The 27,590-nt window shown below is 40.8% G+C and overlaps 1 protein-coding gene across 3 annotated transcripts in view; it reads left to right on the top strand.

Annotated features, from left to right (window-relative positions):
* The window catches only part of CYB5RL (cytochrome b5 reductase like), a 33,694-nt gene extending 6,480 nt beyond the window's left edge, over positions 1-27,214 (top strand). For 2 of the 3 annotated variants that reach the window (XM_072997648.2, XM_078392908.1), the window contains exons 2-7: positions 2,786-2,965; positions 8,032-8,180; positions 13,944-14,031; positions 17,712-17,816; positions 24,503-24,706; positions 25,430-27,214. In XM_072997648.2, coding sequence (XP_072853749.2) covers positions 2,789-2,965; positions 8,032-8,180; positions 13,944-14,031; positions 17,712-17,816; positions 24,503-24,706; positions 25,430-25,633 — 927 coding nt within the window. In that variant the 5' untranslated portion in view covers positions 2,786-2,788 and the 3' untranslated portion in view covers positions 25,634-27,214. Of the gene's footprint in view, positions 1-2,785; positions 2,966-8,031; positions 8,181-13,943; positions 14,032-14,122; positions 14,158-17,711; positions 17,817-24,502; positions 24,707-25,429 lie in introns of all 3 variants that reach the window. The other variant, XM_078392909.1, reaches the window with a different exon arrangement.
* The last annotated feature ends 376 nt before the right edge of the window (positions 27,215-27,590 follow it).

The raw sequence follows: 27,590 nt of genomic DNA, 5'->3' as shown, positions 1-27,590 counted from the left end.
CAAAAGCAAGAAGTGTTGTCTTCCTTCATTCCACAATGATAGAATTAAAATGTCTAATCAGGACGATCTTGGATCAGGAATAAACCCAAATAGATTTAGGGCAAAATACTAACCAGCCAGAATTGCTGAGGCCTGACACTAAGCTAGCCAAAGCTACACCGGTTTCAAATTCCTCCCAGTCTGGAGATGTTGGAAACTACTTACAATTACTCTGATCCTTTCCTAATTTTGTACTAATATAGTGGCTGTGAGTCTGGAGTGACAGGAGTTTGATGTAGCTCAGCTTCCCACCCACTCCACTCCCTCTTTTGGCTGTTTTGCTAGTTGATCTAAGTCAGCCTAGCAGTTCTTCTGGCAGGCTCATTTGTGCTGACAGATCTCCAATCAGCCAGCATGAGGATACTTGTGCCACCCCAAAGGATTCTGCCCATTTTGAACAGACTACAGCTAACATATTTCATTTGGGATTTCACTGCCATATGGTAGGAAAGAGCTAGACATTCATTCAGCTAACATTTATAGATATAGATATATGTATATGTAAGAATTAGACTTTCTTTATTTCACCATTGCACAAGGAGAGAAAAAGATCCAAGAATTGTGGAGACCAATTCATCTTCATTTGTAGAACAAACAATAACCCAGAATTTGACAATTACTTTTTAAGGAGCATCCAGAAGGCCATAAAAATGTACAAACTTTTGCATTCTCAAGACCCATTCATGAGGCTACAAAAAAAGTACCAGGTGACGGAAGAAACAAGAAGAGTCCAAACATTAGGCCAGATGTTGTGGCCTTGAGCTCTGCCATTTGATTAAATCCAAGGATGTAAATTTGAAACTGAATGAAGAATGGTAGGTGTGCAGATATCAGATTATAACCAGCAATACATGCTGGGACAAAGAAGCAATCAGCGACTGCCCATTTCTGGAAACATGATGTTTGACTGCAGCTCAAACATTTGTCTCTTAGAGCATGGTTACATGTGGAAAAACTATTTGAATCAGGTTTGCCATGTTTGGAAAAAAAATTTAAGGTGACTACATGGTGTACATGGATGTATGGAGCTTTTTTGCTTGAGAAATGTCATTTTTTGTTGGAAAGTGAGGTATTTTGCTGAGCTGCAAGAGGGTCGTTTATTTTAAATTGCTTGTCAAATCAATTTATTTTCAATAGTTTTGGCCTCTGTCAGTGTAAATTGTGTCTATGGCTTTGCAACTCACTGATGTGCCTTCTGTGCTTTTTCTTTCTCCTTCTCTCACTCCTTCGCAAGCCTAGAAGTGCCGATCTTCTCAAAATGTCTCTGGTAAATTTCAGCCCCAGCTGGTTGGTCTGTGCTCCCTCTCTTTCTCCACTCCCTCTGTGTGTGTGTGTGTGTGTGTGTGTGTGTGTGTGTGTGTGTGTGTGTGTGTGTGTGTGTGTGTGTGTGTGTGTGTGTGTTTGCTTGCTTGTGTGTCTCCCTCCTTCACAAGCCTATTGAATGTCTCTGGTCAGTTTCAGACACCGAGCTCCCTTGCTCCCTATTCTTCTCCACCCCCTTTGTGTGTGTGTGTGTGTGTGTGTGTCTGTCTGTCTGTCTGTCTGTCTGTCTGTCTGTCTCAGTGCTTGTGTATCAGGCTGCAGAGAAACCTCTGTTTTATTTTTTTTTAATCACTCTGTACTAATACTATGTCAGATTGCAGGAAATTTATATATAATTTATTATTATATATTGATTATATAATAATAAATTGATTATATATATAAAATACCACAGCAGCAGTGGCCAGTGGAGGGAGGGAGGGAGGAAGGAAGGAAGGAAGGAAGGAAGGAAGGAAGGAATGAGAGAAGGAAGGGAGGGAGGGAGGGAGGGAGGGAGGGAGGGAAGGAAGGAAGGACAGAATAAATAATGGAAGGTGGAAGGAAGGAAGGAAGGAAGGAAGGAAGGAAGGAAGGAAGGAAGGAAGGAAGGAAGGAAGGAAGGAAGGAAGGAAGGAAGGACTGAATGAAGTAAGAACGAAAGGAAGAAATGAGAGAAGGAAGGAAGGAAAGAAGAAAAGAAGGAAGGAAGGAAGGAAGGAAGGAAGGACTGAATGAAGTAAGAACGAAAGGAAGAAATGAGAGAAGGAAGGAAGGAAAGAAGAAAAGAAGGAAGGAAGGAAGGAAGGAAGGAAGGAAGGAAGGAAGGAAGGAAGGAAGGAAGGAAGGAAGGAAGGAAGGAAGGACTGAATGAAGTAAGAACGAAAGGAAGGAAGGAAGGAAGGAAGGAAGGAAGGAAGGAAGGAAGGAAGGAAGGAAGGAAGGAAGGAAGGAAGGAAGGAAGGAAGGAAGGAAGGAAGGAAGGAAGGACAAGGGAGGACAGGGCACAGGACAAAGCCTCAAATGCAACAATTCTAAAAGCTCATGTAGCCTGCTTGACCAATATACAACATCGTTTGAAAATGGATCAAAAGTTTTCCCAAGGGGATGCACACATTGAACCCTAAAACCACATGACTTTAAACCAAATTCAAAAACCCTGATCCATCACCTAGTTTATTTCAATAGTGTAACTGTGCCCTTGGGCAAAATACACATATCCAAGCTGGGATAGAGCAGAAGCCATACTACTCTGAAACCCGAAGCAGATGTGGATGACAATGGAAATATCTGAGGTTTATGAGTTCTTGCAGCTGAATCCTGGCTATGTTTACCCAGAAATAAGTCCAACTGATTTCAGAGGAGTTCATTCCTGAGCAAGGATTGCAACTGTCATCAGCGGTCTCCACCGAATTGAAATTCTGTGATGTTGGTTTGTGTTTTGTAGATAATGGATGATAGCGAAGATTTCTGGTTGTATCTCAAGCCCAGTGAACCATTGCCATCTCAGTGCTGTGGCAGTGGATGCAAACCCTGCATCTTTGATATTTACCAGAAGGAGCTGGAGCAATGGGAAGAGGCTAAAGCAAAAAAAGACAGAAGCCTGCTGACCAGGAAGAAACAGCAAGTAGACATCTTCAAATTATTTGAATAATAATATTTCTACCTGATTCCAACTGCTAAAGAAATGGGGGGAGGGGGGAGTTAAAAAGTAAATCCCATTCACCTTTGCTTAGAATTTTAAACTCTATCCAAAAGACATTTGACAGCTGTTGAAAATCTTAAGGAAGAAATGGAACACATGCAACACTCATAGTGTAATATGAGGAAATATTATCCTTACAGAAAGTAACAGTAATCTTTAGTCTCTGTGGAGAGCTATTTTGCTGTTACTTACAAATTACCTTTTTGTGATTCTATATCTTTATTGAGCAGCTTCTCGTAAATCTATTTGCTTAATAAAGCTTATGACTTACAGTAATTTTCCTACTACTTCAGTCTCTTGTAAGTAGGTATTTAAAATATTTAGTCTGATAACAGTCGCAACATTTCCCACCTGATGGATATTTGTAATTTTAACTTTCTGAATAGAATGTTGTATACCCTTCCTGATAAATATGGATAAGCATTTTTACTAAAATATCATTACTGTATAAATGCAGAAGATTTAATAATTCACACTGGGGAACTAGTCCTTTGAAGCATACCTCACATTGAAGAATATTTCAACTTTGTCATTATTTAATCTTGTCTCATCGTATTTGTTGGCTTTGTAAATATTTTCTCAAACCTCTCAGTTCCTACCATGTTGGAGGGGTGAGGGATGCTGTCTCTCAGTCTAGAGTTCTAATACAGCATGACAACACCTCCTGGGGGGAAATGATGATGGCAAAATCAGTGTGTCTTTCATTTGCAGTGAAAGAGGCTGGGATTGAAACATGATAGCTATGGCAGCTGAGGCAGAAGTACATAGCCGCCTAGAGTGGTCGAAATGACCAGATAGGCGGGGTATAAATAGAATGAATGAATGAATGAATGAATGAATGAATGAATGAATGAATGAATAAATAAATAAATAAATAAATAAATAAATAAATAAATAAAATATTCCAGGAGTGTGTACTATAGCTGCTACTGCTACTACGATGATGATGATGATGCAAAACTGATTTCCTAGGAATGAATTGAGAACTGCATCATAGCCTGCATGCCATGGAAAATAAACTTTTCCCTATGCCAGTTCATCCTGTGTAATTCCGGCTACCATGGCGTCATTGAAAATATAGGAGCTTTGCCAAGATTAAAATAAAAAGATAACTACATAAAAACATGAAACAGAAGAAGTTATGTTTAAGAAAGAAGCAAAATAAAGAGGAAAAAACTTAGAATAGGTAGAAAATCATCCATCTTGTCTTCAGTAATCTCTTGCTATGCATTTGAGTACTTAAAATGAGTGTTGCTGCCCATATGTGGACATGCCTTTGGAGTTTCATCTTACAAAATCCTTATTGACAAAGGCATTTTGTAGACCACAATGAAGGGAACTGAAACAATTTATAGGATTTAAATATGTCCTAACAAAGAGAAATATACTGGCTGAAATCCTGTTGCCTAGTGTAGTAAGTATCAACTAGAGGTGGCCAACTGACTCAGTGGGGATTTGATGGGCCACCTCCTCCATAAGTATCGGGACGTGGTGGCGCTGCAGGCTAAACTGCAGAAGCCTGTGCTGCAGGGTCAGAAGACCAAGCAGTCATAAGATCGAATCCACGCGACGGAGTGAGCGCCCGTCACTTGTCCCAGCTCCCGCCAACCTAGCGGTTCGGAAGCATGCAAATGCAAGTAGATAAATAGGGACCACCTTGGTGGAAAGGTAACAGCGTTCCGTGTCTAAGTCGCACTGGCCATGTGACCACGGAAGATTGTCTTCGGACAAAAGCACTGGCTCTATGGCTTGGAAACTGGGATGAGCACCGCCCCCTAGAGTCGAACACGACTGGACAAAAATTGTCAAGGGGAACCTTTATTTATTTATTTATTTATTTATTTATTCATTCATTCATTCATTCATTCATTCATTCATTCATTCATTCATTCATTCATTCATTCATTCATTCATTCATTCATTGTATTTATACCCAGCCTATCTAGTCATTTCGACCACTCTAGGTGGCTTACAACATAAAGGATAACAAGTTCAAGAAAAATTTATAACAATTAATTAATTAAATGATTCTGCAAGATGGGAAAAATACAAAATAAATCAAATAAAGAGAAAAATAATAAAAAAGAAAAGAGGACAGGAATTAACTGGAAGGGAAGGCCTGCCTATACACCCATGTTTTTAGTACCCAGCGAGGGTGCAGCGCGAATCTCTGGAGGTAGGTTATTCCAGAGGCGAGGAGCCACTGCCGAGAAGGCCCGGTTTCTAGTTTTTTCCTTCCGGGGCCTCCCTCGGCGTCAGGCTCCTCAGCCTCGCCTCCTGGGTTGCGCGGGTGACACGGGTATAACTAGTTGGGAGTAAGCGTTCCATCAAGTATCGAGGTCCTAAACCTTTTAGGGCTTTATATGTAAGCATTAACACTTTGAAGTCAATGCGGAAATGGATGGGCAGCCAGTGCAGCATGGCCAGAGTAGGAGAGATATGTTGGTATTTTCTCACTCCAGTGAGGAGTCTGGCCGCCGCATTCTGCACCACTTGAAGTTTCCACATCAGCTTCAAAGGAAGCCCCACATAGAGCGTGTTACAGTAGTCTAATCTAGAAATTACGAGCGCATGTACTAAGGTAGTGAGCACCCCCGTGTCTAGGTAAGGTCGCAGCCGGGCAATCCGCCAAAGGTGGAAAAAGGCGGTGCGGACTACCGACGCCACCTGCGTTTCCATGGTGAGCATCGGGTCCAGGTGTACCCCCAGGCTGTGGACCCCACATTTCGCGGCTAGGGCCACCCCCCCAAACATGAGGGAGTTTCCCAAGCCACCATACACAGGGCCACCCACCCTCAGAACTTCCGTCTTGTCCGGGTTCAGCCTCAGCCCGTTCTCCTGCATCCATTGCTGTACGGCCCCCAGGCAGCTCTGGAGGGACAGGACGGCATCACCTGCAGTTGGTGAAAAGGAAATATAGAGCTGGGTGTCATCAGCATATTGATGACACAATGCTCCACACCCCCTTGATGACTCCACCTAGCGGCCTCATATAGATGTTAAACAGCATTGGGGAGATGATCGACCCCTGTGGAACCCCACAAATGAGATTCCATGGGGCCAAAATACTCTCCCCAAGCTGCACTCTCTGGGGGCGGTCCTCCAAGAAGGAACGGAACCAGGCCAGAGCCAAGCCACCGATACCCAACTCAGAGAGCCTCCCCAGGAGGATACTGTAGTCGACGGTATCGAAGGCTGCCGAGATGTCGAATAGGACCAACAAAGAAATTTTACCACTGTCGGCCTCCCTCAACAAGTCATCGTACAGGGCGACCAATGCCGTCTCTGTACCGTGGCATGGCCTGAAGCCCGACTGAAAAGGATCCAGGGCATCTGTTTCATCCAGATGTGCCTGAAGCTGGTCAGCCACCACCCTCTCGACCACTTTGCTCATGAAAGAAATATTGGCAACGGGCCTATAATTTGCCAATTTCGTCTGCCGCCAAATTAGGTTTCTTTCTTATGGGCCTAATGAGTGTCTCCTTGAGGGCAGAGGGAAACCTGCCCTCAAGGAAAGATCAATTTATTATTGCAGTGGCCCATTTTGTTGTTATCAGCCTGGCTGCTTTGATTAGCCAGGCCGGGCAAGGGTCCAAGGAGGAGGTGGTGGCTCGACAGCGGTCAAGCACTCTGGCCACAGAATCAGGCATGACACGCTGAAAGGAATCAAGGGTTACTGGGCAAGACGGAGCGCTGGACATCTCTGCTCGACTCACTGTGTTCAAAAAAGGAGAGAGGTCCTGTCGAATGGCCTCCACTTTAGATTTTTAAAAGGCTGCAAACTGGTCAGGTGAAAAACTAGGGGGAGACCTATCATCCAGACCAGTTCTGGATAGGTCGCGCACTATACGGAATAGCTCCGCATGCTGGTTGGACGCTTCGCTTATCCGGTTAGCGAAGTAAATTCGACAAACACCCTTTACCTTAGACACTTAAAGGTTAGTTGCGACCCTGACAGCTATCCTATTATAATCTGTTGGGTTCTTCCTCCAGCTACGCTCTAGCCTTCTCCTATGTTGCTTCAGCGTTCGAAGCTCCTGGTTAAACCAGGGCACTGGACGAGCTCTACGACGGAGAGGGTGTTTAGGTGCGATTGTGTCTATAGCCCTGGTTGCGAAGGTGGACCAGCTATCAACCAGAGCGTCGACAGGAACACTAGCCAGGTCCACCGTGACCCCTCTCATGACGTCCTGGAATCCAGCCGGATCCAGTAGCCTTCGAGGGTGGACCATAGAAATAGGTCCCTGCTCCCTGCGAGGGGGGAGAGCCACTGTGAGGTTACATTTTATTAGGTGGTGATCTGATCATGACAAGGGGACTGACATGATCACACTCACTCCAACTGGAGAAAAAACCAGGTCCAGTGTGTGACCACCCACGTGGGTGGGGCTGTTCACATGTTGGGACATGTTCAAGGAAGCCATGGTTTCCAAGAACTTAAGAGCTGACCCAGATGGCTCTGCCCCCACGTGCACGTTGAAATCACCCAAGACCAAAAGCCTCAGGGATCCCAATAGTGCTGTGGAGACAAAGTCAGTCAACTCTGGAAGGGAAGTGGCTGGATCGCGGGAGCGCGGTAACCCAGCAAAATCCCAATACCATCCCTGGCCCCAGTCGACACGTGGAGTGCCTCTAGACCCGGCTTTACCATCGAGGATCACCTAGTTACCTCCAAGCTGGATTTATAAACAATGGTTACTCCTTTACCTTTACCTTTACCTCCTCCATAAGTTCCATTGATACAGTGGCCCTACTTCAGTTGCAACTTGATACGCTAAGAAATAGGATTTCAGCCACTGAATTAAGACCTGATATATTTAGTTTTTAAAACTAAGTGTTTTTCTGTTTTGTTTTGTTTTTTGTATACCACATTTCACAAGTGCTTAATATACTCCAGTTCTCTTTAAAAAAGGAAGAAAACAAAAGAAAAGTAGAAAGAAAAGGAGGACAATGATTCAAACAGTAATTATTTGTTGTTGTTCTTGCAGAGTAGCAATTCAGAACTAACACAAGAAACATTTACGGCTTTCATCATAAGCTCCATTGATCAGCTGACAGAGGACACCTACCAGTATACTTTTGAATTGCCTGGAAATAGCAGGCTGGGATTGAGTTTGGGACAACATATTGTACTAAGGTAATGTGCTAAGTTTCCAGTTAAACAGGCCACAGTGTGCGATTTAATTTGCAACATTTCTGTTGACTTACAAAGCTTTCATGCCAAGTAAATCATAATTTCTGTGCTGCCATTTGATTCTGTTGAAAGAACTTGTGAGCTCATTGAGCTTTATTAACCTTGTTAATATTATGGTGTATGCTACTCTACAGTTGCTTTTTCCTTCAATTTTAGTAGTGCTGGAGCTGGAGTTATGTATGAATAACAAAGCCAATTTACAGAAAGGGAAAGAGCAAAGAATAAATATGTTGGGATCATAATTATGTACAAATTCACAAGGACAATATATTAACTTTCTCTTACTTCCAGGTAGTTTAACATGCTGTAATACAGAGCTGCCTCTTGTACAAGTTAGGTAATTGTTACCTTTGTGTCCTGTCTTTCTTTCAAGGAATTCAGAGGACTGATGGAAACATTTTACTCTCCCAGTAACTCTGTGAGGTGTGTTACAGTAACTGATGCAATTGGCTTGCCCAGTGAATTTCATAAACTGAATGATTGTGCATCCCAGTATCCCATGGCCAATATTCAACATGCTGTCCATACCAACTATCTAAATGACTTGTGGCCCATTAAGAACAATCAGTTATATGGATAAATGGAGATTGCATAGTGAATTCTGATACTGTAGCTGGTTGCTTCACGTAACTTCATTTTTGATGATAGAATGGATTGTTTTACAGTGAAAAGTTGTCAGTTGTTTATTTCCAGTTGATTGATAGTTCAGGACTGCAGTAGAATACTTCTCAAGTCATTTTCTGGCTTTTAAGACAACTGTGGTTAAGTTGTTTCCTGCAAACAGAGTTAATAGCACAATGACAGAAGCTTGGCTTCTGCTGTTTAGTAGATTAAATCATCATGTGTACATGGTAGGCGGAGTAAAACAATTTCAGGCTGTTTCAAAATGGATCTTTTAGAAAAATCATGTCTAGATGCAACCACAAAATGGTACTAGATGTCAGAAGTGATCTAGAATTAAGACCTCAGCTATCTCTCATGCGACATAGCTTAGCCACCATGATATGATGCACCAAAGAAAGAAATCAGACTCACTAAATATTCCCAGCACATAATCTTCAATTTTCTGACTGTATTCAAAAAGCCTGTAAATAATTTTAATATGGAAATGGGCTTTAATATGTCTCCATCCATATAAGATGTTAATAAAGCATTCAAAAACACTTGTGGAAAAGACCGACTGCAGCATTTCATAACCAGTTCCTGATTAAGCCAGGAAGTTGATCCCATTGAGCTCTGTGGAGCTTCTATGTAACACATGTGGTTTGTAGTTTTGCATTGTTATTTGTATCCCTACCTGTAGCTAGAAATACTTTAAAATTCAAGATTTCAGGGCATTTATTTATGTATTTATTTTTAATTTTTTATTCTATCACAGACAAACATTCAAGATACTGTATATCAAACATATATGTAGGGAGGTGTTTTCCATATAATCATATATAGTCTTTACTGCATAACCATATTACCCTATTAACATCTTTAAACCATATTATCTTCTCCACTCTCTGTGTGTATATATATACACACACATATATATATTTCAGATCAAAACTTCTAGTATTAAATTCAGCAAAAGCCTTTTTAATTTAAAGTTATTATCATAATACACTGTCTAATATATAATCTTAATTACATAGCTATGTTATAATACACATATGTTTACTTTTCACTCAGCAATTTCTGTTACTGTATTTAACATGAACATTTCTAGTTTAAAAGTTATATATGCTTATCTATCACCTATACAAAGGAAAGTCCAAAGTTGCTAACAGTATTTTGACCTGAATTGATCTTAATATATAACCTTAACTACATAACTACAATGGTGCCTCAACTTACGAACCTCCCAACTTACGACCATTTCGAGTTATAACCAGCTGTGGCCACAAATTTTTGCTTCAACTTGTGGCCGGAGCTTCCAGCTATGAACAGAAAAAGGCAGGGGGAAAAGGTGGGAAATTCAAATTGCTAACCATTGGTAGGCGAAGAGGCTGCTTCTTTGTAGCTCTTTCACCTCAACAATTAGAGTGAGTGCGATCGGAGGCTTCAGGCTGCCTCGTAAGCTAAGGTGCTACTTTCTGCTTTTTAAAAACTGTTCTGGGTGGGTTTTGCAGCATCGTTTTGGACTTGGGAGGTTATATTTCTGTGCTGTGATGGGTCTTGGGGGGTTTGTTTTTTGGTATTTTCCCAATTTCTGATGGGTCTTGAGGGGTTTGATTGCTTTTGGGATTTTTTCCCCAATTTCCGATGGGTCTTGGGGGGTTTGTTTGTTTTTTGGGTCCCCCCCGTTTCTGATGGGTCTTGGGGGGTTTGTTTGCTTTGGGGGGTTTCCCCCCATTTCCAATGGGCCTTGCGGGGTTTGCTTGCTTTTTTGCTTTTCTTTTTTTAAAAATTTCTGATGGGTCTTGCACACTTCGCTTGTTTTCGGCTTTGCTTTTTTTGCATTTCCGATGGGTCTTGAAGGCTTTGCTTGCTTTCTGCTCTGCTTTTTTTTGCATTTCTGATGGGTCTTGCATGCTTCGCTTGTTTTCTGCTCTGCTTTTTTTCCATTTCCAATGGGTCTTTCATGCTTCACCTGCTTTCTGCTTTGCTTTTTTTGCATTTCCGATGGGTCTTCCACACTTTGCTTGCTTTTTCTTTTTCCCTCCCTTCAGCCGGAATGGATTAATTGTGTTTCCGATGGGTCTTGCAGTAATTTATGATGATGATGATGATGCTTATGATTATGATTATGACTTTTTTCCTTCAGCCGAACGGATTAATTGTATTTCAATGCATTTCAATGGGAAATGGTGCTTTGACTTATGACCATTTCGAGTTATGACTGGAGTTGCGGAACCAATTAAGTTCATAAGTCGAGGCACCACTGTATATTATAGTACACATATGTTTACTCTCTCTCTCTCTCTCTCTCTCTCTCTCTCTCTCTCTCTCTATATATATATATATATATATATATATATATATATATAGAGAGAGAGAGAGAGAGAGAGAGAGAGAGAGAGAGAGAGAGAGAGAGAGAGAGAGAGAGAGAGAGCATGTTTTAGTCAACAATTTCTTGTATTATATCCTACATGGACATTTTTAATTTAAAAGTTATATGTACTTATCAACCACTTAAACAGAAGAGAATCCAGAATTGCTGACAGTATGTTAACCTAAATTAATCTATATGTATATGTGTATCTTTCAATCAGCAATTTCTGTTATTAGATTCAATAAGAATATCTGCCACCTGTACAAAGAAGTCCCAAGTTGCTGACAGTATTTTAACCTGAATTAATCTCTTAACACCCCTTTTACCAGTTTTAAAGTGCCATCTATAGAACCTCTTTAAACAATTTTCTCTCAAATTTACTGATTTAATCCAACTGTAATTATCGTTCTACCTTTGAATGCACATATATATCTAAATTATAACCAGAATTTTATACCCCTTCCAACCTCATTGCCTTCACATTTTCCTTCTTTAAGTTCTCTTCTATCAAGCAAGTATACATTTTTGAGTAATCTTCTCATTAATATAAATCCCCAACTCATCCACCTGACCCCCCCTCTCATGCAGGCCCATTATTTTAGCCTCCTTTGATCTTAATTCTAAAGTCTTTCTCTCTGCTGCTTCTACTGCTCTGGTGGGCTGGGCTTCCATCTGCACATTCTGCCCCTCCACATTATACTGTATCCTGAAATCATGGCCTTAACTTCAAAGGTCTGGGCCTTCATGTGACCCTTAATTTGATTGACAATGTTCATTTGAAACTCTTGTATGTAATTCTTGAAGGAATCTTCCATTGTAAATTTTGATTGTACATTAAAACAAGGGCCGTCCTCTCTTCTTCCTGAATGTAAATTTAGTATAGAATACAGTGGGGTCTTGACTTGAGAACTTAATCCATATTGGAAGGCGGTTCTCAAGTCAAAAAGTTCTCAAGTCAAATCTGCATTTCCCATAGGAATGCATTGAAAACCATTTAATCCATATCTGCTCTTTTCTGTCCATAGAAACTAATGGGAAGCTGCTATTCCACCTTCGACCACTAGAGGGGGATATTTTGTTTCTTTTTTTCTTAGGTCAAGAAAGGTTCAGGGAAGGCAGGGAAAATACAGTCCAGGCAAGTACAGTACCAGGCAGCCTGAAGACTGTCTCCCAATCCACTCTCTAAACGCTGGGAGGAGTGAGGAAGCAGACAGGCACCCTTTTCACTGGCCAACAGTTAACTGAAAGTTTACTTTTTGCACTTTCCCTGCCTCCCACGTGGTTTTTTTTCAGTTCTTAACTCAAATCTAAGTATGTAAGTCAAGTCAATATTTTCCTATGAGAGCGGTTCTTAAGTCAGAATGTTCTTAACTCAAGTCGTTCTTAAGTCAAGACCCCACTGTAATGCTTTCTGCTATAGCATAAAAGAGTTATTCTGTTTTCTCCCAAGTCCACCAAGTCCAGCTTTTTATTTATTTTTCCCCTTTCCTGTACTCCCAATTCAGTCAGAGGCCATAAAACAGTAAAACTATAATCAGTTCACCCTCATGTTAAATGAGTCAGCCCGGACTCAGACTCCCACTAACACATCCAGTTGTAAATCCAACTTTGGCCAGGAGCCGTTTTAATTTATAATCCACTGTTCGCAGCTCATAGCAGGATCACTTATGGTGGGAGTTCCCAGTCTTTTTAAATCTCTAATTTTATGATATGATAATTATGCCATCCAGGGAGGACGCGGGGATGAGGAAAAAAATCTCTATGTCTTTAGCTAGTTTCTGTTTCTGTTTCTCTCAGATGTGACACAGTAAATATTTGCTGATGTTTCAAGGATACAAATGCTTATTTGCTGCTTTTTGTTTACTTTTCTCTCCTTTAAAACCAGCCTCTTAAGTTTGATTTGTACTTGCTGAAGCTGAATAGAAAGTCAGTTACTCACTGTTCATGCAGTCAGGCATAAATCTTCCTCATATACCTCCCCTCCTGGCAAAGTTGGCAGTTGATTCACCAGACATGGCGTCTCCCGAGCCAGTTGCTTTAGGAAGGAAACTCTCACGAAGACAGATTTGTTGTCTGAATTCGGAGGTTTCCTGGCCCTACTTGTTGCAAATCCACTCTCCTGTGAAAAACTCCCCCCCTTCACTTCTGGGGGGTCCGCTGACTCGGAGTTTACACAGGGGTTCCCAGAGCCCTAGGATTCCCCTGTTCTCGCTGCCATCGCTCCGCCCCTCCTCTCCAAGATTTCAAGGCATTTATTAATATTATTTTTGCATATTATTTAACCTGTTTTAAAACAGCTGTAGAGACTCAGACTGAAAGCTCCTTTTTGCCCCAAACTATTCACAATCTCTCCCTCACTCCCTGAATTTTAGTTCCCTGTTTATCTTGCACAAAATACCTAGGCTGGCTGCGTAGTTTATCTGGCCTCAGGAAAAGGAAGCATTGTTAAGGAGGGCAGTATAGCTTGATGAGAGAGAGAAATCTGAGGTTATTTCAGTAGTTTGCATCCCTGTGATTTCATTGAAAAATGGGAAGGAATAATCTATTGTCTGGCTTGGCAAAGGACAGCCCATGGGGAAGCAGGAAGAATACCTGCCGTGCTTTTCACGCAGCAGCTTTTGCTGAGAGATCATTACTCTACTGATAGAATTGTCAGGAATTCAAATCGGGGTTCAATCCCTCTTATTCTCTCTCACTCTCTCTCTCTTCCCCCCACCCTTCCTCAGAGGACTAGTAAACGGCTTGGAGGTCCAGAGAGCTTATACTCCAATTACCCCTGTGAATGCTGAAGGGTACTTTGAAGTTTTAATAAAGGTAAATAGCTGCCTTTGTTCTATAGATTAACAGCTAGTTCCACTTAGTTCCGATCAATACTGTGAAATTCTGTTTCTCATCATTTCTCCAGAATCAAGACCAGGTCTACATATGAAGCAGGATGAGGTACTAGAACAAGGTGAAGGAATTGTGGGCTGCTTTGATTTTAGGATATACCAGTTCAGAACATGTTTTCCACAATGTATCATTTCAGAGATTTCTCTAATGTTAAAACTAAAGATATTTTCTTGAAAGTACTTGAGAGTTGCAATATGTGAAAACCTTTTCTCTGCCGTGTAGTTCATTATATGTAGTGAGCTATTTAGGGCTATATTTTAAAAATATGAAATCCCTCAGCAGGCTGAGGTGGTTGTCCATCTTACCATCCTGGAATTTTACCTTTCATTCTGCTGTATATCTAGACCAGGCCCAGTTCAGTCCATGTAACAACAGAAATGGCAGTACTTAAGTTTGATTAAGTTGATTGTCCTGGGAGAACAGTTTTTATCCAAATGAGCTTCTGGTGTATGACTTGGAAGGGTTTTCTGCAGTGCCTGCGGAGGTTTCCTTCCTTCCTTCTCTCTCTTTCTTTGTACGCACTTACTGGTGCCGTTTCCCACCTGTCCATTAGAGATGGAAGAATGTGTGATGGGGATGAATCTGAAATTATGCACCATCATATAGCCATTTTGGACCCTACCGAGTCATTTACCTGACACTGAAACGTATGTACATATAAAAGTAATCAGCTGTATCTGATTGGTGGTATAGCCAAACACGGTTACTCCATAGCAGAGAGCTGTGCTAATTTCAGTGCATGACATTTCATGTAATAAAACAGTTCTATATGTCTTAGGATCAGTCAGTCCACAATATGATATTCCTAAGTAAATACAGTGGTTTCTGTACAGAACCAAGTGACTTATTGATGACAAACCTTGTATCATCATATTTAGAAAAAATGTTAGCTAAATCTCAAGTCAAGGACAGGTGCATTCGAATAATTTCAAGCTCAGGAATATGAAAATAAAGTCTTTCTCTTCAATCTATATTTACACTTTCTCCAGGGGAGACACATTTTATGGTCACTGGAGCTTCCAGCCGGCCACAGAGAACTGGTTTTTGTCCTCTGCTCACTCTCCAGGAGTCTGTGCTTTTCAGGGGCTTATCATTGCTTGTGTAATAGTTTGAGCATGAATTATACTCCTTTTGAGGTGTGTATAGCTTTTATAAGACACTTGTGGGTGGATCATTTCATTATTATTGTGGCAATTTGAGGGGGGAAATGCTACATTTGAGCTGCATTAATATGTTACCTTTATAGGTTGACTGTGAAATTTCATATATGCTTGCTTATTACACACAAGTTTTGCATTTCAATAATAGTAGTAATGATTGTAATAATGCCTTCCCTTTATATAGACCCTTTCATCCTAAAGAGAACCACAGTTATTCTCTTGCTGTAACAAAAGAGATGGAACACCCATCGTACAGCACCCATTTGTATAACTTGCTCTGTAGATTGTAGTGTATTTCTCGCTATTCAGGCAATTTTTGGAAGTACTATATTATTATTATTATTACTATACAATCCAAGTGCTGTTCAGACACCCCTGTGTCCCATGATTACAGCACTGCATTTGTGATACTACAGTTAAGTGCAAGTGAGTGGCGATTTTCTGCGCTTAACCCTCCCTTTGAGTGATTCTATAATGTTATGGTGTTTTTTGGTGTAAAACCTGCCATAGAGGTTTTCTCTCCAGGAATTTTCTCCTTCTCTTCTGTTTGTAAGAATTCATTATAAACCAGTTTGGTCATTTCTCCATTAGAGCGAAGAAGAAACCTATTCAATTTTAAATAAATTATCTCCCCTGCAACCAATATCCCACTACAGAAGAAACATAGTAACTAACATCTTGATTCCCCATGCCCATAATTTAATATCCCCATCTACCTTGTCTTTACTATGACTAGAATTCCCAACATATTTTTTTCAACTGACCCTGAACCTGTGTTTTTATGGGGAGCCTGACACGCAAACTTTTCTTTCCTTCCTATATGTGCAGCATAGGTCATTACTGCCTATACACATTAGTTGAAATCCTGTGGCTTAGTGTAGTAAAACACAACTAGAGTAGGCCCATCAGTGGCAATTTGGTCAGTCAACTCTTCTGTAAGTTCCATTGATTCAATGGTCCTACTTTAACTGTGACTTATTACATTAAGCAACAGGATTTCATCCACTGAATATAAACTGATATTAATTTTAGAGATTTGTTTTGTTTTAAAGGATTTCACCTTGTTTATCAAAAGGTGACCATGCAAATCTTATTTGTCTCTCCTGCTTTCTGATTAGATTTCCCACACTGTACTACCAACTCCAGACAAATACTGTATTTTTCCAAGTATAAGATGCTACCTTTTCCTAAAATCATTACACTAAAAATTGAGAGGCATCTTTTACATGAAAGTAAGCTGAGATAGCTGAGGAGAGAACAAAACAGCCCATACCTTGCCTCTGTAAACAGGCTTCCTTCAATCATGAGGCTTAGTTTCCCACAGTCAGGAGACTTAGCTTCCTCCAATCACAAGCCTCATGGAATTGATATCAGCTGATGCTGAACAACCTTGTTGCCGATGGAGCCTGTAGGCTCAGATTCAATAGGGACTCCTAATGTCTGAGTGTTCTGAGCCTAGAGGCTGAATACTCAAAGTTAAATTTTCTTAATATTTGGGTTAGAAAATTGGGGGGTGTCTTATAAACGGGGGTGTCTTATAAACGGAATACTATAGTACATTCTTGTGCATATGATAGTATGATAGTCATCAATTGTAAACATTCCTATTTTCATCTAAATTTACATGCAGTCAGGTAGCAATAAAAATGTCACTGAGATAAGTGACAATAAAGGCTCTGTCCCTTTAATTCCTATGAAAAGGACAAGATTCATCTGATGCATTCTAGGTCAAGAATACCTATGCAGAAATATATTTGCTAGTCTTTAAGGTGTTGCAAGCTTCCTTAATTTGCCACAACATACTTTCATATCTACCTTTGTGGAAGTAAATACTGTATGTCATTCTCAATGTGTAAGGAGCAGCATCAGTGTAAGGCTGGCAATTTTAGTTATGGCTTCCTTGTTTCATTTGTAGTGCATGCAAATTATTAGAATAGTCATTTTTGCTGAGGCCACATAGATTGTGTCTTACATAGTCATAGATGAAAGAAACATGAGAAGGACAAGATGTATAAATACTCAAGCAAATGTCCAGAGCCATTGTGTTCATTGTCTCTTACAAATGCACAGCAGTCCAAAATATATTAATAATTTCATACAAGGGGTACTGCTTTGTGCATCTTTCTGGTACAAATCCTAGTTGTTCGTAATCAGAGGAGTTCTGAAAATACTCATTTGGTCTATCCATTAGTGGAGCCATTATACAAAGATCACACAAAGCAAGGGACAACATTAAGTTAGCATATACTTAAATACATACACACACAAGACTAAGTGCTAGATTCTAGAAATTTGAGTATTAAATTTATTTAAAAACTTTTCCCAAATCATTTTTAAATGCACAGAAAATTCTCTGTTTTAGCTGAAGAAATGTGGATTATTGATATTAAACTTGAGTTTTGCATTGCTAAATATCTACTTATCTGCTTTGTACTTTGTAAGTGCTACGAGAATGGACTAATGTCACAATATGTAAAATCCTGGAAAAAAGGAGATGCCATTTTTTGGAGAGGCCCATTTGGAGGCTTTCCTTACACAGCCAACCAGGTAAGAATTATAATGGGGAGCAGATTGCTGAGGGAATGGGTTTATTTTCTTAGTATTAAGAAATGAATGAAAAATCATTAGGCAGAATTCTTGTCACAAGGTTCTCTATAGAGCGAAGTCTATAAAACAACAGAGAGGAAGTAGAGAAAATCCAGCAGATAATCAAAACTAGCAAAAAGTTCATTCACTGTAATTTTCTTCTGGATTTGATAATTAAGGCTTCTATCCTCTGGACACTTATCTAGAACTAAGCTCTACTGATCTTAGCAGACTGATTTCTGAATAAACGTGCAGAACATAACAAGAGCCTTCTGGATCTGGCCAAAGCCCTATCTCTTCCTTATGGAAAACCCACAAGCAGGAAATGGAGGTGATACCATGCCCACTATGGTTCTCCAGTCACTGTCGTACAAATTGCTGGAGGTAATACCTAGCCATCTTGACTGATAGCAACTGGGAGATTTAGCTTCCATGAATTTGTCTCCTTTGGAGCCACCCACATTTGTGCCATCATCTATGACATCCTGTGGAAAATAATTCCATAGTTTAACCATAAGCTATGTGAAGAAGTATTTTTATTTGCCCTGAAGCTCTCAATGTTCTGCTTCATTGGCCTGCAATAGTGTGAATGTATTTTTGCTGTATAGTCCCTGAAAGTGGAATAATGCAAAACTCATGGTATTTACTTCAAAATTGTGAAATATGATTTTTTTTCATGTGAGCTGTTTAAACAGAGCCACAAGTATAATAAAATAGAATGCTTAAATTTATGAGACTTACTTGAGGGCTGACATATGGTACCAAAATAAAATAGTTCTTCATAAAGAAATACATGTGGCATCCATGAGTACCCTTCTCTCTGAGTCTGCCACTTCTTTTCTTTTCATTCTTTCATTCATTACTAAATAGCCAGGGTTTAATGGACAATAAGTGCTCAGCAGGAGGAATAGATTTAGACCTGCTGCTGTTTTTGGCATCGAGTAAGGTGATGTGAAAGTTCCTGCAGAGGGTCAGTAGATAAGTAAACATAGGCTATATGCAGGCCTCAGCCACATAATTGATGGTTTAGCTAAAATAATGGTATTCTATTATTTTGCTAGTTTTGTTTCTCTTCATCATTAGTGCTTTCTTACTGGTTGAAATCCATTATGCAGTATGTTTTTGTTCTCGTTTTGGAATAAGGTTTTTCTGCAGAGTGGTTTTCAGTGTATAATTGAGTCTTGTAGCTCAAGCCCCTGGACGTGACTGATAAAGTCATCAATAGGTATCTATTGAAAATACAGGTATATCACTAACTGTCAGCATTTATTTTCATTTGAGCAAGACGTATAGCTCATTTAACATTGTCCATAACTATCATTTACACACAAATATCCTGAGATAAGCCAATGCAGCAGGTTCATAGGTGAGCTGGGGATGAGCTTCTGAAGAACAAGGGCACCATGAATTATTGACAGACATCTTTAACAGAATTTGTTTTATCTTATTTATTTAAAAATATTTTTACTCTGTCTTTCTCCTTGAAAAGGACCCAAGGCAGCTTACAACATTGAAAGACAGTATTTAAGGCTAAGAACAATGAATATAAAGAAGCATCTTACATCATTAAAAGGCAATATTAATAGGAACAATACATACACAAATAGTAAAGAGAAAGGGGAAAAATATCATTCTGAGAAATGGAAAATACAAACATGGAAAACACAATAACAATCCCTCTAAAACTCACGCGCACAGGTAACTAAGTTACTGAGGGAAAGCTTTCCTGCAGAGAAAGGCCTTTGCCTGCTTGCAGAAAGACAGCAAAGATGAGGGCAGCCTGGCCTCCTGTGGGAAGGAGCAACAACAGAGAAAGTCCTCTTCTGTGTCCCCATCAGACATACCTGTGAAGGTGGCAGGACTGAGAGAAAGATCTCCTCTGATGATCTTAACACCCAGGCCGGCTCATAATGGGAGGTACTGTACGTTCTTTGAGACAGCTTGGACCCAGGTCATTTAGGGCTTTATAGGTTAAAAACAGCACTTTGAATTGTGCCCGTAAACTGAGCGGCAGGCAGTGGAGCTGCTGCAACTGGGAGCGGGGGTATGTGATCCATGTGACCAGCCCCATCCAGCAATGTAGCTGCTGCATTTTGGACCCACTGAAGTTTCCTGACACTTTCCATCAGCAGCCCACATAGAGCATGTTACATTAATTCAGACAGGAAATAACTAGGGTATGTCTCACAGTGGCCAGATCAGATCTCTGAAGAAATGGACATAGCTGGAACACTAGTTTTAATTCAACAAATGCATTCCTGGCCACCACCGAGACCTGGGCATCCAGACTCAGGGATGAATCCAGGAGCACCTCGAGACTGCATACCTGTTTTTTCAATGGGGGTGTAATCCCATCCAATACAAGCTGCATCCCTATTCCCTGATTTGCCTTTTGACTGACCAGAAGCACCTTGTCTGGATTAAGTTTCAATTTATTCACCTTCATTCAATCCATTACTAATACCAAACACTGATCTAGAACCGAAGCAGCTTCCTCAGATGTAGGTGGCAAGGAGAAGTAGAATTGAGTGTCATCTGCATACTGGCGACACCAAACCATTGTAAAAAATTATCCCAATTCCCATTCCAGAGAGATGGGTCAGGAATATACTATGGTCAATAGTATTGAAAGCTGCTAAGAGGTCCAGGAAAACCCACAGGGACACAAATCCCCTATCCAGTTCCTGGCATAGGTCATCCACCAAAGCAACCAAAACATCCATACATTGCTACTGGAAAAACCATAGCTTTGACTATGTGGACTTTTGTCGGCAAGGTGATGTCTCTGCTTTTTAAGATGCTGTCTAGGTTTATCATTGCTTTCCTCCCCTGAAGCAGGCGTCTTTTAATTTTGTGGCTGCTGTCTCCATCTGCAGTGATCATCGAGCCCAAGAAGGTAAAATCTGTCACTGCCTCCATATCTTCCCCTTCTATTTGCCAGGAGGTGATGGGACCAGTGGCCATGATCTTAGTTTTTTTGATGCTGAGCTTCAGACCGTTTTTTGCGCTCTCCTCTTTCACCCTCATTAAGAGGTTCTTTAATTCCTCCTCACTTTCTGCCATTAGAGTGGTATCATCTGCATATCGGAGGTTGTTGATATTTCTTCTGGCAATCTTAATTCCATTTTGGGATTCCTCCAGTCCAGCCTTTCGCATGATGTATTCTGCATATAAATTAAATAAACAGGGGGACAATATACAGTCTTGTCGTACTCCTTTCCCACTTTTGAACCAATCAGTTGTTCTATATCCAGTTCTAACTGTTGCTTCCTATCCCACATAGAGATCTCTCAGGAAATAAATAAGGTGGTCTAGCACTCCCATTTCTTTAAGGACTTGCCATAGTTTGCTGTAGTCCACACAGACAAAGGCTTTTGTGTAGTCAATGAAGCAGAAGTAGATGTTTTTCTGGAACACTAGGCTTTTTCCATTATCCAGCACATGTTAGCACTTTGGCCTCTAGTTCCTCTGCCCCTTCGAAATCCAGCTTGTACTTCTGGGAGGTCTCAGTCCACATACTGCTGAAGCCTACCTTGGAGGATTTTGAGCATAACCTTGCTAGCATGTGAAATGAGTGCAGTTGTATGGTAGTTGGAGCATTCTTTGGCACTGCCCTTCTTTGGGACTGGGATGTAGACTTATCTTTTCCAATCCTCTGGCCACTGCTGAGTTTTCCAAACTTGCTGGCATATTGTGTGTAGTACCTTAACAGCATCATCTTTAAAGATTTTAAAGAGTTCAACTGGAATGCCATCACCTGCACTGGCCTTGTTGTTAGCCATGCTTTCTAAGGCCCACTTGACTTCGCTCTCCAGGATGTCTGGCTCAAAGTCAGCAACCACACCATCTTGGTTGTTCAGGAGATCCAAATCTTTCTGATATAGTTCCTCTTCTTGCCACCTCTTCTTGATGTCTTCTGCTTCTGTTAGGACCCAATCATGTCCATATTTGCACAAAATGTTCCTTTAATATCTCCAATTTGTATCCCAGTACAGTTTTCCCACTCTTTTGTTGACTATGAGGGCTACTCCATATCTTCTACAGGATTCTTGTCCACAATAGTAGATATGATAATCGTCTGAATTGAGTTTGCCCATTCCCATCTATTTTAGTTCACTGACACTCAGGATGTCAATGTTTATTCTTGCCATCTCCTGTTCGACCACATCCAGCTTACCAAGGTTCATACATCTTACATTCCAGGTTCCTATGCAGTATTTTTCTTTGCAGCATTGGATTTTCCTTTCACTTCCAGCCACGTCCGCAGCTGAGCATCCTTTCGGCTTGGGCCCAACCACTTCATTAGCTCAGGAGCTACAGTACTTGTATTTGTCCTCCACTTTTCCTCAGTAGCATGTTGGACACCTTCCGGAGTCATAACTTTTAGCCTTTTCTTTCTGTCCATGGAGCTTTCTTGGCAAATATACTGGAGTGGCTTGCCAGTTCCTCATCCAGGTGGATCGTATTTTGTAAGAACTTTCCACTATGACCTGTCTGTCTTGGGTGTCCCTGCACGGCATAGCCCATAACTTCTCTGAATTACTCAAGCCCCTTCACGACGACAAGGCATCAATCCATGAAGGGGTAGATACTGGTTAGTAATTACAGTGGTGCCTCGCTTAACGAGGGCACCGTTTAACGAAGAATCCGTATAGCGATCCCTTTTTGGGGATCGCTATACGGATCAGCCCCAATCGCCGCACTCGCTTTGTGACGATTGGGGCGTCCGGCGGCCATTTTGGAGCCCCCGATCAGCTGATCGGCGGCTCCAAAATGGCCGCCGCATGACCCGAAATGGCCCCTATCAGTGTTTTCGCGCCCTCCCCTTGCTTACGGAGGTCGCGAAAACGCTGCGGGGGGGCCATTTCGGGTCATGCGGCGGCCATTTTGGAGCCGCCGATCAGCTGATTGGGGGCTCCAAAATGGCCGCCGGATGCGAAAACATCGCTGGAGGGGTAAGTTTCGACGCTTATTGGAACGCATTAAACTAAGTTTAATGCGTTCCAATAGGCTTTCCTTACCCGCACAGCGATGTTTTCGTATAGCGAAGGTTAATCCGGAACGGATTAACCTCGCTATACGGGGCACCACTGTATTTAGTATTGTGGGGTCTAAAGATGGCTTTTTAAAATAATGGTCTTACTGTTGCCTCCTTTAAGCATGATGGGATCCTAACCTGTTGCAAGGAGGCATCCACCACTCCTCCTACCCAGTTGACCAGTCCCTTTATAGCAGCTTTTATGAACCAAGAAGGGCAAGGATCCAGAAGGCACATTGTAGCCCTCATCTCTCCAAGGGTCCTGACCAGAAGAAATTGCATAATCTCCACACAGTTTTCCAGAGCCTCTAAACCTGTGTGTTCTGTACTGTCAAGTCAGAACTGACTGACATGACTATAAAAGGACTTTCAAGGTAAGGAAGATATTTAAGGAGTGGTTCTACCAATTTCACTCCCCCAGTGAGCGCTCAGGGCCAAGCAGGGCATCAAACCTTGTTCTCTAGAGTCTTAGTTCATCACTCTATCCACTACACCATACTGGGAATCTGTACCTTTGGTTAAATATGCGAAGGCAAAGTTATGCTTACTGGAGAGTTTTGCTAGCCAAACGATAACTTGATTCAGTAGTCTGGGCTAAGACCCGTAACTGCTCTTGGAGAGTTAAGATGACCTGCTTCAGCCAAGAGTAGGTTATTCAGTCTTTTACTGTAATTTCCCTCTCTAAAGCTATTACTACCAATAGGCCAATCAGGATTCAAGACTGAAAGAAGAAAAAGGATATTATGAGGGTCCTCTGTTGCTATAATGTCTGGGGAACTGACTTTCTTCCTCTCTTTTGCCAGGAAATAACTAGCAAAAATTTTGCTGTTCTTTGCGTCTGTGCATATATGATGTGTTGTGATTTTTGCTGTAATACTTTGAGTCACACATTTTCTTTTATTCTTTCCATACATTAACATTTAATTGTCAAGTTTAAAAAAAATAGTAGTTACAACAAAGCCATTCTCACCAACTCTGAAGTCATTTTAGTCCCAAATGGATAGATCTGTAAGATTATGGTTGACCTAAGGCATAAGGATGGCCAGAAGGCATTTCAAAACATAGGCTGAAATCTTATTCTGTAGATGTCACTGTCATCAGCTGCAGCAATTATTTGGAAATTACAAATTCTGATTCCACTCCCCTTGAAGATCCCAAGGCTCTCATTTCATTGTTGTTCACTCCTGAAGCCATTGAGCAGCAATGATTTGCTGGTGATGATTATGTCATCCCTGCTCCACACAGGGAACTGTGCAACAGGATTTCAGCCATTAAATGAAAATTGCCTTAGCCTTGATTTGCCAGTTCTAAGAGAAGCTTTATAGCTGTTTAGCAAATATTCAGATTTTGGGTTAAAGAAGACATATGGTTGAGGGTTAGCTACCATAAATACCTCTCCTTTTAGCTTTTGGTGCTTGGCATATGGCTGTTATGGTACAGAATTCTGAGACTGATGAAGGAGAACAGGTAGTCCCTAAGGTATGCAGAACTCAGACTGAGAAAGGTTTTTGGATTTTTTTAAAAAATGGCACCATAAACTGAGTTTATATATTAATGGTTTCCATTTCCAATTACTGAAACACATTTGCCATTTTTGCTCAATTTGTAGTATGGAGAACTCCTTATGCTTGCTTCTGGTACTGGTCTAGCCCCAATGCTTCCTATCCTTCAGTATATAACAGAAAATGAGGATGATGAAACATTTGTAACTCTAGTGGGCTGCTTCCGGACCTTTGAAAATATTTATATGAAGTCTCTTCTTCAAGAACAGTCCCGATTCTGGAATGTAAGGACGTTTTACGTATTAAGCCAGGTAATAGCCTAATAACAACCAAAGAAACTGGATTGTCTTTCTTATTTCTGGTTTGTTTCTCTCCTGCTCCTTTGTCAGCCCCCAATTTAGGATGAGCAACTAGGAAACAAGGCAGGAACGTGTTATGATTGTGGGTTCTGGCATCATGATGAGCCAGGGTTTATATCAACAGTGGGTTCACAGATCATGAGAAGGCAAGTTTCTGCTTGTTTCTTTCCTGTCCCTTTGGAGCAGAGTAGAGTTTGCCATAATTAAACTAAGGCTTGTCATGAAATGTGGATATGGTCTATATTTTCTGTAACTCTAGTTCATGTAATTGGGATTGAAAGTTATTAAAGCAAGAATAAAACTTTGTCCTGACACACACACACCCAATTCTAATAGAAGCCAAATGTACAGACTGCGATCCAGCTAAAATTAGTTATGACTACATTCAGCTGGGCTTGGGCTATTAAACAGCATATTTTTATGGAGTAGTTCACAAAAAAATAACATAATTGTTACAGAATATATCTTCCTTTATTTGGAAGGGGGAATAACCCATTCCCTCAGAGGGAACACTACCTGAATATCAATGGATTTCTCATACTGAACGTTGAGAGGAAGTTTTCTCAAAGAGAAACAGATCTTGGATATTACCAGAGCTATTTTAATAAAATTAGTATTGGTAATATGTTTTTCTGAGATAATTTTGCAAATGTCTTATGCCTTTTTCTTCTTCAGGAATGTTCACTAGAAAATCTGCCATGGAGTTTTCGAGAGAACACACACACTGGTCGAATAAATGAAAATTTGATTAGGAGTATGTTGAACATGTGCAGAAAGCAACCTTTTGTACTGATATGTGGCTCAGTGGCGTTTAGTGAAGATATGGAGAAATGCTTGAAAATTATTGGTCTTGAAAAAGAGTCATATTTTATATTTTAAATGAATTCAAATGAATAACTTTTCATTTTATTTTGTTATACTGTTCCACTCATGTTTATCTGTTCCATGTACTTATTTTTTTAAAACAATATTGTAAAATGAACAGATACTGTAAAATAAAGTGTACATTTAAGGAAGGTGGTGGGATTGTTGAATCCAAACAAGACTGAATTTTTAATTTGATCTAATACAGTGGTGCCCCGCATAGCGACATTAATCCGTTCTGGATTAATTGTCGCTATGCAGAAACATCGCTAAATGGAACGGAAAAAGCCATAGGAACGCATTAAACGAGTTCCTCCATAGCGCCGCCATTTTCGCGCTCTCGGTAAGCGAGGGCAAGGCGCGAAAACACTTGCAGCGGCCATTTTAGGCACCCGGCAGCCATTTTGGAACTGCCGATCAGCTGTTTAAAAAAACATCGCAATGCGAAGATTGGTAAGCGAAACGCTTACCGATCATCGCAATGCGATGTTTTACCCATTAAAACATCGCAGTGGGATCACATTAGCGATCTAAAAAATTAGATCGCTATGCGGATTCGTCGTTAAACGGTGCGCTCATTATGCGAGGCACCACTGTAATATATAGCAGAAAAATCATTAGTGTTATTTTGGCAACATAAGTTACTTGGAGAGAAACATATGATTTTCTGGGTTTTTTTAATTCTGTGAAACATTGTCTTCAACACGGGAAACGGTTATACATCTGCTTTACATGAGCACATTCCCAGATTCAACCTGTAGAACTATTATTTAAAGAGATTTCAAAAGTCGGACCAATGATCTAGCCCAATGGTTCTTAACCTTTGTTACTCAGGTGTTTTTGAACTGCAACTCCCAGAAACCCCAGCCAGCACAGCTGATGGTGAAGGCTTCTGGGAGTTGCAGTCCAAAAACATCTAAGTAACAAAGGTTAAGAACCAGTGATCTAGCCTACTGCAATGTAACTTTGTGGCAAGCAGCTGCAGTTTTTCCTCTTATCCTAGGGTAAGGATAAGTGACCCAAATCAGACTGGGAATCTGGTATGCAAGTAGTGGGGCATTAACCATTAGTTCTCCTTGGTATCCCAGTTGGATTGGAGGAGGGGCACAACTTCCATTTTTATTGCCAGCAGGATATATTGAGAAATAATTCACTTTTGACAATAAAAATTGCAAAGATAGATTTGGCGGACAGCCCACACGTCACTCATGTCAGTTATTTTAGATCTCTAGTACAGGAGCCTATGACAGGACAGGAAGGGCGGAGTCAAGGGAACTGGGATGCCAGAGAAGCAGTTAGAGTGTGACAGAGAGAGTTAGGAAAAAATGGTGAAGACTTTAGACAGAGAGAAGATTGTGAAGTGGTTAGACAAGATATTGGACAGTTGGTTAGTTAGAGAGTATCAAAGAGTTAAAAGGAATTGGAAGTACATTGACAGGCAGAAAATATACTGAGATTTTGATTAAAGCCAATTAATACAAGCAATTGTACATGTAATCAAATCCACGTTTAATGAATGAATGATAATAGAACATCCATGATTTTCCTTCTGTGATTCACTTATTTATCCTTAAATAAATCTTGTTTTATTTGGCAGCAAGTGTGTGAGATTCTTAATAGATATAGTGAGGATAATATCCTCTGGTGGCAGCGAAAATGTGGAAAGATACAAGTCGTGTCCGAAGGTGAACTTGTGTGAGGGACAAAGCACACAGGGGTCACTGGGGGGTACGCGACAGTAGGCATCCATTAACACCATAGTAGGCTGGCTTGGTAAGTCAGCAGAGCCAGGGGTTATGAGTTTGATTACCCACTCTTCCTTCTGCAAGAAGAGGCAGCATGTGTGACCTCGGCAATGCTACACAATCCCAGAGCACCACCAGAAGAGGGGATTGGTAAACCACTTTTGAGTACTTTTTATCCTGGGAATGGTCACTGTAACTCTGAAGCAATGTGATCATGTGCAATTAAT

Source organism: Pogona vitticeps, chromosome 4 (assembly GCF_051106095.1).
Source record: "Pogona vitticeps strain Pit_001003342236 chromosome 4, PviZW2.1, whole genome shotgun sequence".
NCBI classification, from domain to species: domain Eukaryota; kingdom Metazoa; phylum Chordata; class Lepidosauria; order Squamata; family Agamidae; genus Pogona; species Pogona vitticeps.
The sequence above is the reverse complement of the archived record's forward strand: the minus strand, read 5'-3'. Positions and strand labels throughout refer to the sequence as shown.